Below are 14,250 nucleotides of genomic sequence, written 5' to 3'. Positions count from 1 at the left end.
CGTGTTTTTACACCTACATTCAGCTTAATATGCATAAACGGTTGTTTTTATTAGTTTTGTGCTGTTTTTGAATGAGAAGTGATTTATAAATAAAATTTGATTTGGTTCACCTTTCCAACGAAAACCTTCGAGAAGCCTGCAGAGCCATCCCTGCAGACTTCCTAAAGAAACCATAGAAAGCTTGTTTGTTTACACCAAACATCCACTATCAACCTTGTTAGAGTTGTACAAACTGTTTTTGTCTTTGCAGCTATTTCCTGTTTTCCTAGAAAGATAGAAAGAATGAGGGGTGGGTCAAGACTTTTACACAATGCAGGGTGGCAGAGGTCAGGGCTGATGGGTGGGTTGTAAAAACATGGGCTGGAAACAGCTGTTCATTCATGTTTTCCTCCCAGATAAAAGATGACGGAGCCAAGGCGGAGGTGTAGTGATGAAGTGACAGAGCAACATAATTTAGGGTGGGAAAGGTTTAAGTCAAGATAAAAAAAAAAACAAAAAAACAAACTGATTTCTGTTTAGTTCCTGTTTAAAAGTTCAAATTTAACATGTTGTAAACTATGTGCAGGTCAGACCTTCATATATTTTCCTGACTTTATGCTGAAAGTTATTAAAAACCTTAATGAAAGCATTATTAGATAATAAAGAATTTTATTGAGGATTTTCTCTTTTTAAAGCCAGAAATGGAGTTTAAAAGAATATATTTATATAAAACAATACTTGAAGCACTTTATTAATGACTGCACATATAAATGATAAAGTAAATTCAAAGATTTAATGACTAAATAAACAATAATAGGTTCAAATAATGAAAATGGCAACACAAAAGGGAAACACAGACAATTTGTCTGGCTTTTATTTGACTTCTGCTTTTGTGATCTATCCATTTCCTGCCAGCTAATTCACATAAAATACAAACCTGCACTGCAGTTTCATATTTACATAAATGATTTAAAACCAGATGCTGAATCATGATAATTTAACCCACTGTGTGTTTTCCATCAGGCTTTTTTTCTAATCGCTTTAGTCCATAAAATAGTTAGACTTTTACTTTTACTGTCATTTCTTTTTGTTTTTATCTGATGTGCACAAAATATAGAAATATATTAGTAAAAGGTTAAACTGAACTGAAAAAATACCTGCATCAGTGTGTAGTTTAGTAGCCTGGTTCAGACTTTATCAGGTGCACCTGTTTATCTGCTGTTAACACAAATAATACATAAAAATCTAACCAGCCAATCACATAGCAGCGTTTAGTCATGAGTTCACTGGACTCCAACGGCCTCCACAGCCACCAGATCTCAGTCCAGTAGAGCAGCTTTGGGATGTGGTGGAACGGGAGATTCTCATCATGGATGCAGCCGACAAACCTGCAGCAACTGTGTGATGCTGTCATGTTAATATGGAGAAAACCTCTGAGGAAGGTTTCCACCACCTGCTTCATCTATCACACCAGGATTAAGGCCGTTCTGGAGGAAAACTGGGGTCCAACCTGGTGTTAGAACCGGTTTATATGTTGATGTAATTCCTCAGTGTTTGTTCTGACCTCAGACTTCGATCTTTCAGCTGCTGGTGTGTTTGGAAGCCAACAGAGTAAAAGCTAAAAGCTGTTGGGGGCTCTGGACAGATAAAGCTCTGTCCTCATTGCTGCTGTGACCTTAAGGTCAACATTCTAACTTTTTGGGGTCAGAATAGTTCGGTGGACTGCCTCGGTTAAAACCAGTCATCTGTTTTCTGTACTGGAGTCTCCTGTCTCATGTTCGAAAGCAACCTCTTGTGTTTTATGCCAGCAAGCACATAAGGCTGCCTTCATAGCCAGAATCTGTGGGTTTGAGAGGAAGAGTGTTTTCATGATTGGATTCACTCGTGTGCAGCACTTGCAGATAAAGGAAACCTGACATGCAAATTGAAGAAGCCAAACAGTGACTCATAAGTGTCTGACTACTTTTCTTTTCAGGCCTCTACTAGCCACGATGCAGTCTGAATCACAAGACATGAACTGCTGTAGATGAACCTTTTCATCTGGAGAATACATGTGGTGGGGGGGCACTGAAGGAGTCTCCTTCTGCGGGCTGAAATGGAGGCTTTTATAGATCCCAGGAGCATTAGTTCCAGGTATGATGGCACAAGCCTGCCATTCACCTGCAAGACAGTCAGGATAACAAGCATCCTTCAGACCCACTCGAGAAGTCCAGAGAGCCGATCTGAGGTCTTTTTTGGCCCTTTAAAAATATATAATAATAATAATAATAATAATAATAATTTTTGTATGTTTATTTTTTATTACCATTTGACGTCAAAATTAGTGTAGTGCAAAAGGTGTCCACCAGGGGGCAGAAGACAAGAATCAGATTGTGTAAAACAGGGTTTTGATCGAAGTTTTTACCTTAAAATGATGCAAAAATCTCAGAAACTGTATATTTAATAAAATGATACATGCTGCATTAAATCACTACAATGTCTTGGTTACTGTGATCGAGCCATTAAATGTTTTATCTGGGAAGGATTGGTCCTTTCAGTTGTAATGTCCTTTCAGGTTCTGGCTGGATGTGTCGCTGTAGCAAAATGTGGTCCTAAAATGACTTCTGTGCAAACTATGGCACCACTTTGGAAGTAGAATATGTTTAGTACTTTGCAGAAGCTGGAGCCGGATTTCCTTCTCGTGTTTTAAAGCAGTGTTGACAATCGGCTCTCCAGACTTCTGAAAGAGCTACAGATGTTCAGTCCAGTGCTTGAAACAAACCAAAGAAACAGTTGCATGTTAACATGGAGCCCTTCCACGAATAATCTTTATAGCAGAAGGAGCGCTTCTTCCTTTTAAAGAGATGCACAACTTCGGCATTAACATCCATATTGGCAAATGCTAGTAACACTTTAACATATTAGTATCTGTCCAATAAGTAAAACTGAGCCGATATTGACAACCTTTATTTATTTCCTGCTGTGTTTGTGCATCGAGAGGAGAAGGGTTTGGGCCATGTGTTTGGGCATGTGACAGTGACAGTGATGCACAGCATTGAGGGGTGTTTTATTGAAGGGGAGAAGCAATGTCGGCGGTGTGGTTGTTTTTCACCGTGTCGAAAGAAGATACTGGAAAAGCAGTACTCGATACTTGGAAAGTCGAAGTAATGAGCGGAGGATGCCGCGTCAGATCGTTCACCACCATCTATTTGATCTGTCATCTGAAAAACCACCTTCCACAAGTCCACAAGCAAGCTAATGGAAGCTAATGCTGCTAACATTAACTTTCATTTTGTACAGAATTTGATCATCTTAAACTTAGAAAAATATATTAATGTCTGTACATTTGAGTATTCAGCCCATCGGATATTGAGCAAAAGTTTCATATTGGTGCGTTGCCGCTTTTATAACATGGCAGGAAGCAGTACTACAAGCCCCGTTTCCACCAAGGCGTCCAGCTCAGGATGGGATGACTTGGCCTGGTGAACCCTTATCTCTGTTACATTTCAACAGCCAACCGTACCCTAACCCTGGTCGGTGGGGTCTCACCCCAAAATAACAACATAAACAAGTAAATGTCGTGGCCAGATGAACCGGGTAAGGATAAGATATCTCAGGGATCCTTAGGGATCAGTCCACATCAAGAAACACCACAGATGTCATGACCACAAAAACTGCCCAGATCAGAGCAGACAGGGGCCCAGACCACAACCACAGGTTGCAGGGCAGGGCCCCAGCCACCCAAACAAAGGTGATCACCATGGCAACGACCCCGCTGTGAGAGCAGGCCTGGGTCCCATGGCTGAGGAACCATGAGAAAAAAATAAAAAATCAAAACAAATACCATTAACAACAACTGAAATAATAATGTATAAAAATATACATAAAATAGTTCATATAGACCAGGGCTACTAAATTCAGTCCTACAAGGGTCGTAATCCAGCAGGTTTTCAATCTATTCCTGCTTCAATACACCCGAATCAAATAAATGGATCTAACAGCCGATCGAGTTCTGCACAATGACTCATTATTTGAGTCGGGTGTGTTGGAGCAGGGATACCGACTTGAGTAGCCCTGATATGGACCCTTATGTCAAAAAGTTATATATATATATATAAAAAAGTAGAAAAAGCATAACAAATAAGTAATAATTAAACTGAATAAATAAATAAGTACAAACAAATAAGTTTGAAAATAACTAAATACAATAAAAATTGTTTAGAAGCTAAGTTAAAAGGTCTCCTTTTATTATAACCTCTCAGCTTAGTCAAAACAAAATGTTGGACTTAATTCTTGCATAACTGAGTTGATAAAAGGCTGAGAAAGGAGGACGGACAGAGAAGATCTGAGGAGAGAGAGGTGGACAGCCTTCTGTGGAGACCCTCCATGTACCCCAGCCTGTCATTAGGCTCCTGCTAGAGGCTCAGCTTGTTAGCTGGTATACGTGTCAGCAGCTGAGAAAATCAGCGTAAAAGTCCCCACGAAAGTGACACTGAGCTCACAGTTTTCCAGAAATCGGTCTACGCTCTCTGGAACCTGACAGCATAGACCTGATGCCATGTGAAGGGTGGAGGATGTCAGTTTCACTTCGCAGTGCATGCAGTAGTATCTGCAGTTACCATGGTTTCACCATCATGGCCATGACTGTCCCCTTCATCAGACATGAAATGGTCCCAGATGGCCAGAAATCATTTCATTTGCAGAGTTTCTTTTAAGAGGATCCAGGATGACTATCTCATCATGTTTAGGCAGATTTAAACAACTACTGTCCCTTATTGATTCTTCCTGTAGCCACCTACCTTCCACCTCCTCTCTACCTCATCTTTTCATGGCAGGCTGTAAAGAAAAAAAACATTTAGCAGAGACTAAGAGCTGGAAAACACTGGACTACTTCCTGCTGTGGTGCATGCAGTCATAAAATAAAAAAATCCATATTTTTTAACAACTACTGGCATGTTAAGCCTCATCTGAGCGACTGTTCCTTTTGTTTGGCTTCTGTTTTCTGGAGCTAAGAGCAGCATTTGTTCACTGAGGTTTTGTCTGGCCTTGACTAGTTTTATGTAGTTTGACTGTATGTTAAAAATTCTTGAATTTTATAAACAACCTTTAAACGGCCCTAGCCGAGAAAGGAATAGCCACTTACATAAATAAATGCCTAATGTAGTAGTGACACTGATGAGCCTGGTCTATAACCACATTATCAGTTAAATAAGCCAATAAATGACCATTTATTTAGTGCTTTCAAAAGGAAATCAGACAGCTTTCTGTCATGTTTGTGATGGAAACATAGCTGGTTAAACTGGCCACCCTTTGTTATTCATGCCTTAAAAAATGAATGCATTATTACCACAGATGAATCTCTTAGAAGTAACATATTAAAAAGTATGAGTATCGATGATAGCAGCCCTTTAAATACTTGTTATCAGATAAATACCAAATCTTGCAGCATCACACACACCTGTTGATGATATATGGAACTATGAGATCTTTGATTTAAAATGGAGCCTGGTCATGGAGATCATTATATGTGAGGAGAAGAACATTGAATTGTATCTTAGATTTAACAATGAGGAGAAGCTTGAACTGGAGAAATATTATCTCTCCTGCTAGTTGTCGACATAACCCTCACCCCAGCATATGAAATCATAACTCACTACACACATTCTGCCAGTACAAAGTAAACAAAGCCATCAGACACGCTAACAAAGATAAACGCTGACTTTTTAGAAAGCTCGTATGAGCTCACACTGCCTCAAACACTGGCCTTTAAATAAAACACCTTCACTGCTCATGCAGTCAATCATTCACTAAGAAAAAAACTCTTCTGGATAAACTACCGGGTTTAATATCCACCAGCTGTCTGTCCTCCAGTCAGAGATGGTAAATGGTTGTGACAGAAAGATGGTTTCTTTCCGTGTGTGTACACTGTAAAAAATATCTTAATATGAAAAAACAAACAAAACACTTAAACTGAGAATATTCCAACTAGAATAAGATGAAATAATCAGCCAGTCCAGGAAGATAATTACACTTGGTAAGAATTTTTATAAGAGAAAACCCTCGAAACTAAACTTTCATTTATTATTTTCAGTGTTTCTTTCTCACTTTAAATGAAGATGAACTAAACAAGATGAATCTACTTAATTCAAAAATAGATATTAACAGTTTTCTTAAACGGACAAAATCCCTGCACCACACAATCTCTACCATCAACCACCGAACTTTAAAGTGAAGCTCCACCCTCCACCTTCTGTGTAACTCCACCCACTGGTATGGTAATTCTGTGTTGTTTGCAGTGCACTACCCCTTTAACCCTTAACATGACATATTTGTTACATACAGTTTCTGAGACATTTTGCTTCAATTTGTGGTTTAAACTTTGTTCAAAATCCTGTTGAACACCATCTGATACTCGTCTTCTGTCCCCTAATAGACACCCAGAAGCAGAAAACCACATTATATTTTAAATTATAACATGGTAATAAATGGTAGATATGCCCCCCAAAACAATGTTAATTTTTTTGTTAGATTTTGTTAAAGGGCCAAATAAAAACCTCATATTAAAAAAAATTGGACTTTTCTTACTATTATTTCATTGGTCGGACCTAAGGACCTAAGGACCTAAGGACCTAAGCCTAACCCAGACCCACTGCCACCTACTCTCTGTCCACTGACCTGCTGCACTGAAAGAAGCGTTTACATGATCGTTTTAAGGTTGTTTTTACTTGTTTGAAGATATTTCTCAGGGATCTTGTTTCAGGGAATCGTACCAGCATAATTATCTTCCTGCTAATGCAGATTATTTCTGCTAGCAAAGCTTAGTCAAGCTTGTGAAAGTACCAAGAGAGTAAAAAATAAATAAATAAAAAACATGAAAATGTTATGAGGCATGTCTTGCCCTAGGCTTGGCCAGGGAATTCAACAATTATTATTAACATCAACAATTATTGTTGCTGATGAAACTGAGACTCTGCAGAAAAAGTTTGGAAACCACCGTGTTATATTAAGATGGCTCATGTTTGCTGTGCGAATCAGTACAGGTCTTAAAACAAGTTTTACAGCTATAATAGAGCATGAAAGATAGAATATGATCTAAAACTGTGGGATAATTTAACACTTGTGTGTGTAAAATAATCAGTTTTTAGTAACTAAGTAAGTAATAAAAGACACGATTAATAATCTCACATTCTGTTGTTGTCGAGTTGATGAGTGTAAAGATGTTTTGGCTGACTGTAAGATTGTAAGACTTGGTTAGATGGACAGTTTTTTACAGTGTATGTATTTTGGGGTGTTTTGAGGACAGTGTTTTGTCCTCTGCAGCGTGGCTGACACCTTCTTTGGAGAAAACGGAGACCAAACCAAACAGATGCATCGTGTTTTTTTCTTTTTGCTGTGTGCAGACCTGCAGCATGTTTTTATCGCTCACGTCGACATCCAGCTAGAAGCTGTCGTAAAAGCACCGTCAGGGACATATTTGATTTGCAAATGAAAAAAAACAAAAAAAACAGGAACACACCTGCACATTTGCAAAGACAGACACAGGTGTGTTTGTTCCTCAAAGGGGATGATTTGCAGCTGAATAGGCCTGAGTTTTGATTTAAAAATGCTTCCAGGAGGAAATAAAAGAATATGTGAACATTTATCAATGTTCTAGTTCCAGTCAGTGTGGTTCTATTAATATTCAACCATGTGCTGTTTACTTTAGTTTTCCAGTCTAATGCTCACAATGTACTCAAGGTCGTTTCTTCTTACACTCGCTGGTGCAGACCAGGCGACAGAAACAAGGTCTGAGTGGATTCCAGGGCTTAAATAACAAAAGACGTGTCATGCTCAGACTATGTGTGTTAGCATGTGTATCCTCTATTTGTCTATGTACTGCCAGCTGGTTTTAATGACCTGTGGCATCATCTGCAAACACAGGTGTTTCCTCTGATAGGTTTCTCCCTCCCTCCCTCTGTCTGACCAGGAAGTGGCAACCGTCCCCGTTTCCAAAAGAGCCACGTCCCATCATCTTAGCCAGGCTGAGCCATCAACACACCACATCATGGCCTCACCTCAGGATCCAGCTCTCTGTGAGTACTTTCTTTTCCTTTTGCTTTATTTGCATTGTGAAAAACAGAGTTTGAAAAGTTTTTTTTCTATAAATCTTTGATGCAACATGAGACGTGTTGGGCTGTGATTGCATCATGGTTGCATTATTCTTTCACCCAAACAACCCAAGCTGCAGGAAAGTTAATGCAATGTTTTATCCCATTTGTTCTATGAGATAAACATTTGGCAAAGAGCAGCTTTTGAAAACTAGATGTTCATTTCCAGATAAGGCTGCCTTCCTGGCAGCTTTTTTTAATGGAAGGCTGGAGGCTTCACTAGATACCGTTCTTCCATTACTGCGATAGCACCGCTATGGTGGTTACCACTTTGTTTTCCACCAGCACTGATAACATGAGCGCACAGATGGAGCTTACAGTGCAAGGTACAGTCCACTTTTTTTAACTTAACGAAAGGCAGCCTTACAGAGTGCTGCATTTGTTTCTACGTGTGGAGGTGAAACACAGTGAGATCATCAAATAATTACTCAAAACTCCATCTCCATAACATATAAGGTAGAACAATATTAACACTTGAATGCAGTGGAAAATCTTTTTTCTGGTATATGCACATGTGAGTCATCCAATACAGGATATGATTTCATTTGTGATAACGCCTGAGGAGGGAACTTTAAAAAACTGTTTTTTAGTTCAGTTTTTCTAAAACAGCATCATCTGCATCTTATCTGTACTCTGAGATCTCTCCATCCAGTAAAAGTCAGTCTTATCTTAACTCTAGATTTTTGTCTTATCTCTTGTTCTGTTTCTTTCTCTCTTTTTTTTCTTCTCTTCCTCTGATAATGTCTTCTGGTTTTTCTTTGCTGAATCCAACATGGTGGGCATTCAAAATGGCCGGTGTGCACATAAAGCAAAACTCATCTGCAGCGTCATGTGGCGTCCAGGAAAAAAAAATTCCATTGTTTGTTTTTTCAGCCTCAGGACGCTGCTGGGCAGCAATGCCCCAGAAGTGTACAAAATAAATATCACTGTGCCATCAATCACATCTGGAACGCTGAGTTTCAAGGGCGGAAAGTTATGTAATGCAACTTTAAAACTGCTCATGCTGCAGACTGCTGTCATGAAGATAAAAAACAAGATAGTCACAGTCTTTAATCTTTATTAAAACCTAGCTTAAATATAACTACTCATGTTGTTTGGGAAGGACTTATGAGTTATGCTTGTTTAGCCAGAACTGTAGGATGTCGTCATGTCATTTTCGGGGGATGAATGACATCAGGTACATGACACCATGAAGCAGATGACTTTGCTAACTTTAAATAACACTCGCATAACAACGGCAGGTACTGGAAATAAATTATGAATGTCATTTGTAAAATATAGCAAACGTTTTATTATTACAATGAAAAGATATTTTGTGCTGATTAAAAACAAAACGGAGTTCTGTCCAGTAAAAAGCCTCTGGCTGGAGGAAAAAGACTGGACCAAACTGTCTGGACTTTCTCCTAAAAGCTCCAGTCCTTCTGTATGAAAACATCTGAGGACTAAGCCACTTTTTCCATGCTGGATAAAAGGAGGTGGAGGAGCGCAGACGCCTGGGTGTCTGGATCTTTCAGAAGCTCCTAAACATCATGGACAACACTGCAAAAAGCAAAGTGTGTTCAATCAGAGGCTTCTTCAGCTTCACTGCTGAAGAAGCTCAAATAATTAAAATTCAAAAAGGTCTTAAGTGGAGTTAAGACACATCCGATTCAATTTTGATATTTGTCTGTGATACTGACTTGACTTACAGATTGGATATCAGGCTGGATGCTGTCAGAGAGGAAAGGCTGATCCCCGGGTCCTGCTGGTGGTGTTTAGTCTGAACAGCAAGATGTCTGTCTTGCTCTCATTAAAATAAATAAATAAAAACATTCTACGTGCACATGCCCTTAGTCTGTGTACAGACTGAAAGGAATATTGTGTTTCCTGATAATAGAGCCGAGTGGAAGCAGGCAGAAAAATCAATATATAAAGATTCCAAGAACAGATCCTTGTGGAACCCCCCAGGGGAAAGCAGGCAGGTTTAGTTCCAGAAATGTTTCATAAAATTCATCATAGCCACTAAAAATTAGTCTCTACCCCCTACCCCTCAATGTTTATTTACAATTATATAAAAACAAAGTGAATGTAGGAAAAAATAAAAATAAAAGACTGGAATAAAATTTTATACAATTAAATATAACGTTTTTAATAATTATTATAGACAGTAAATAATTAATACAAAATAAATACATAAATAAGAGTGAGTAAAAGCATATAGATTAATACAATACATCAGTTTAAGTACAAAGAAATAAAATATAAATAAAAGGCCTTTAGGGGTTTGTTGCAAATAAGCAAAAACAGTCTTTAAGGGTTTAAAGGTCCCCCAGCTGTCCTTTTAATACTAATTAGAAAAGTTTATTAACCATTAAGCTGAAATGGAAAACATCAATTTATCATTTTAAGACACACATTTGGTGTTACAAGAAAAAAACAACTTGATTTATGACCTTTTATGTGGATCTAAAACCTTTTTAAACTGTTTGTAGGCGTTTCTCTGTCCAGTCACAGAGACCAGCTGGACTGCAGGAGGCTGGAGGTAACCATGACGTGAACACACAGCTTCTTCTTGTGGCTTCTGATCTGCTCTGTTCTAGCTCTCCTTTTGTTCCCCATCAACCCAGACGACATAAACTGAATCTGTTTCAATCAGCATTGTTATTTTCTTGTCTGTCCTTTGGCAGCACTTGAGTTTTCACATAATAAAAATAGAAAATATCAATGTGGTGATTGTTGAGGGTAACAATCTGAAGTGGTGGATGTGTTGACAAGTATCAAACCGGTATCAAGATGCATGCTCGTAAATTAAACCCGTGCATTTAGAAACTCAGCTCACTGACACATGCAGACAGAGATCCTTTGCATCTGGGTCTCGCGTTGAGCTACAAGTCGCTAAATCTATTTGTTGTCTAAAATTAGAGCCTGTTGAAGATGGCTTATGTTCAGGATGACAAGTTGACGGTGATAACACCAGACTGCCACGTTAAATGACTGACAGCACAAGCAAAGTATGTAAGAGGTACAGGGATCTCTCTCTGCAAAGCCACCACGTTTAAATAAAGCACAGCAGAGGAGTAACAGCGCTTTAAACAGATGCAAAGCTCACCTCCAAATCTGCACATAGCAGGTATCCTTGTTGACATGTTTCCTCTCAGATTTCACCACAGTCACCACCATGAAACTCTGGCTTTGTGGCAAACACAGTAGGAGGAGATGAATTTTCTTTTCTGTTCTTTTATTTAACTTTCACATGTTATACATATATAAATACTGTATAGTATTTTTTAATCATTTAATTTTCATCAACGTGTTTATTTCTTTATAAAGATTTGCATTAAATACAAATAACAGTGAGCTCAAGGTTAATGTCTTGAAATGCTGTGGCTGAAGGAAGATTTGCCAAAATCCTGTTTTAGTTTGGCTGAGTCTCCTTGATTAGCCTGCTAAATGATGATGCTTTTATATTACCTCATTTAACTTCTGATTTGATTATTTCAGCTGCTTTGTGGTTCCTTTTTTAAAAAAATATCCTTTAACAAATGATAGATGTTTCCGATTTTAAAATTGCAATGAGGCGATAATATGAATATTAATTGGGGCTGTATTGGAGTTATGTTGTCATGGTTCCAATAACAATATATTAATAACTTTTGATTCAAAAAACACTTTCCGGCCAGTTGCTTTTATATATTTTATGTTTTTCATGCATTAAATCACATATTAATTTCTTTGCATTAACATGTTAATGACAGCCTCATTAAAAAGTGGTGGTATCGATGATACTAGCCAGTTATTTACAGAGACCTCCTCTGTTGCAGCGATGGGTTGAGGCGTATTCGCTAAAGTTTTTATTATCTTGGTGTTTCATTAACAAGGAACTAGTGTTTTAGGAACCTGAAAACACTGAAAACACATGATTTGTTCTTCAAAGTGTGCAGGCTAAGTAGGCTATGGAGTGTCCTACGTAGTCTACACACTTCAAAGTCTGCTTAACGTTTGTGAAATGGGACAGCCTACCTAGCCAACAGGAATTTCATAGGGACAACATAGGACATAAACCTTTGAAATCACTATTTGCATATCATAGGACACTTTAGCGAAAATTTAAATAAAAATATAAAACGGCTCTGTTGTTTTCCAGCCGGTACACACTTCATTAACCCCTTAAAAATCCACAAATATCAAACATTACAGAATTTTAATGTCACCATTTAAAAAACACGTTTAAAAATATACTTGATTTTGTAATGTTTCACTAAAGTGTAGTTAAAAAAAACAACAACAAAAAAAACTTCATTGAAACCTGAAACGTAATTTCCTGAGCTTGGTTGCTTCTTCGCCTCCGTCTTGTGTGCAATGAATTCTGGGAGAAAAGAGGCCACGAAGGATGCATCACCAGCAGCCTTCGTTTGTAGGGTGAATTCAGATGCTCCTTCGAATTCTCCGAATTGGGACTGTGGTTGGTGCATCACAATGACGTATGTAGAGGATGAATCCACACTTTGAAGTGTGCAGCCCCTGAAGTGGGACACACCTTATATGTCGGTAGCTAGCTTAACTTTGGTTTAATCAAAGAAAATGAGTCAGCCTGAATGCATCATTTATGGAGGGAAGCAGCTAATAAAAGCAGCTACCACAGGGCGGGGTAGTTGATGGTTGCTTGACAAGGGTCCTCAGGTCCCCATAGGACTCCCTGGAGGACATGGGAAGTGCTTCCTTCTTCAAGTCCACTAGCACATGTAGACTGGGCTGATGAAGGCTAATGAACTCTACAGGACCTTGCTGAGAGTGAAGACCTGGTCCACTGTTCCATAACACCCTTTTCATTTAACCCTGGCAAGCTAAATAATAGAAATAAAATATATATCTGACTGATAGATGTTTAGATTGTCTTGGAAATGTATTTTTGTCCAATCCCATTCATTCCACTTTATAAAGCACATTTTAAAAAATTTATGAGCTGAAATAGCAGCTGAAATGTGCATTCAGTCATACATCCCTAATCCAGCTCATTGGTTTTACTGTTAGGACAGTAAATCCCATTATAGCCAGCTTGCATTAACTAATTAAACAAGAAAAATCTGGTTCAGTCTTGTGTAAAACTTCTTGGCATATCTAAACTTCAGCAGGGAGATATTCACAGGCCTCTTCATTCTGTATTCTATGGGAGAGTGTTTATTTTCTACTTTAGGAACAGGAAATCCATGTGCAATTTGAGTGGGATTATCAGCAGAGTGCAGCCTCTCCTCAAACCTGATAACCACACTTGACTCCAGTCCGTGTTGCCACGAGAACCTTGCAGGGTGGGCTCCTGCTGCACAGCTTGAGTCTGTGAGGTCGGTGAAATTCACCATAGTGATTTATTACACAGAGAGAATAGAAGTAAATTGATTTTGACGCGAATGTGTAAGTTAAATTCTTTTAAATCTGTAAAGAAAGAGGCTCTAGGCTGATCAGAAGGAATCTGATTATGCAGAAAGAAGGAAGGATAAAAAAGAAAATATTAAACAGTTCTGCTTCAAACTGGAATAGAAAATGATCATATTTCACCTGGACATCAGTCAGCTTGTCTTTTTTCTTCTTGGCATATGGCTTTAAACAACAAAAAATCCACTGAGGTGGTCACATGGCTGAGAGTCGAGGCCACATTTGGGCCAAACATGTGCTATCTGGGTCTGGATTGCAGGGTGTCCAGCTCCACCCTTTAGGGTCATATCTGTATGATTGGGACCCCAACAGAACAGTTCTAAAGAAATAGGATGGTCCAGATGCGAGGTTCTGGTATCCTTTGCAGTTTTTGACTGAAGAAAAATGAGTGACAACCGTCCCGTTGGTGGAATGTCTTTAGTCTTCCTCCAGACAAACCATGGACCCCCCCAGCGTGACCTGGGGGATGGCCAAAGGTCCCTGTTACAGTCACTCAGCCACTCCTCCAGCACTCCCCTGTCCTGCCACTCCTCCAGCACTCCCCTGATTCTTCACACCAGTTCCTGATCCACTCATCAGCGTTAACCCAACCTGTCACACCTGTTCCCCATTCTCTCTCCAGCCGTTATATACTCCACCATCCCAGTTACACCTGGTCGGACCCCTCACACCTAATGGACTCACTCCCTCTCCGTTCCCAGATTCCTCACTCTGTATCGGTAACTGTATGTTTCTC

General features: G+C 39.0%; 1 protein-coding gene across 1 annotated transcript in view; it reads left to right on the top strand.

Moving 5' to 3' along the window:
- The window catches only part of xirp2a (xin actin binding repeat containing 2a), a 67,507-nt gene that overhangs the window by 19,926 nt on the left and 33,331 nt on the right, over positions 1-14,250 (top strand). The window contains exon 2 of the mRNA XM_041978947.1: positions 7,925-8,030. Coding sequence (XP_041834881.1) covers positions 7,925-8,030 — 106 coding nt within the window. The remainder of the gene's footprint in view (positions 1-7,924; positions 8,031-14,250) is intronic.

Source organism: Melanotaenia boesemani, chromosome 24 (genome assembly GCF_017639745.1).
Source record: "Melanotaenia boesemani isolate fMelBoe1 chromosome 24, fMelBoe1.pri, whole genome shotgun sequence".
In the NCBI taxonomy this organism is placed as follows: domain Eukaryota; kingdom Metazoa; phylum Chordata; class Actinopteri; order Atheriniformes; family Melanotaeniidae; genus Melanotaenia; species Melanotaenia boesemani.
Note: the sequence above shows the minus strand (reverse complement) of the source record. Positions and strands in the feature narration are given on the sequence as shown.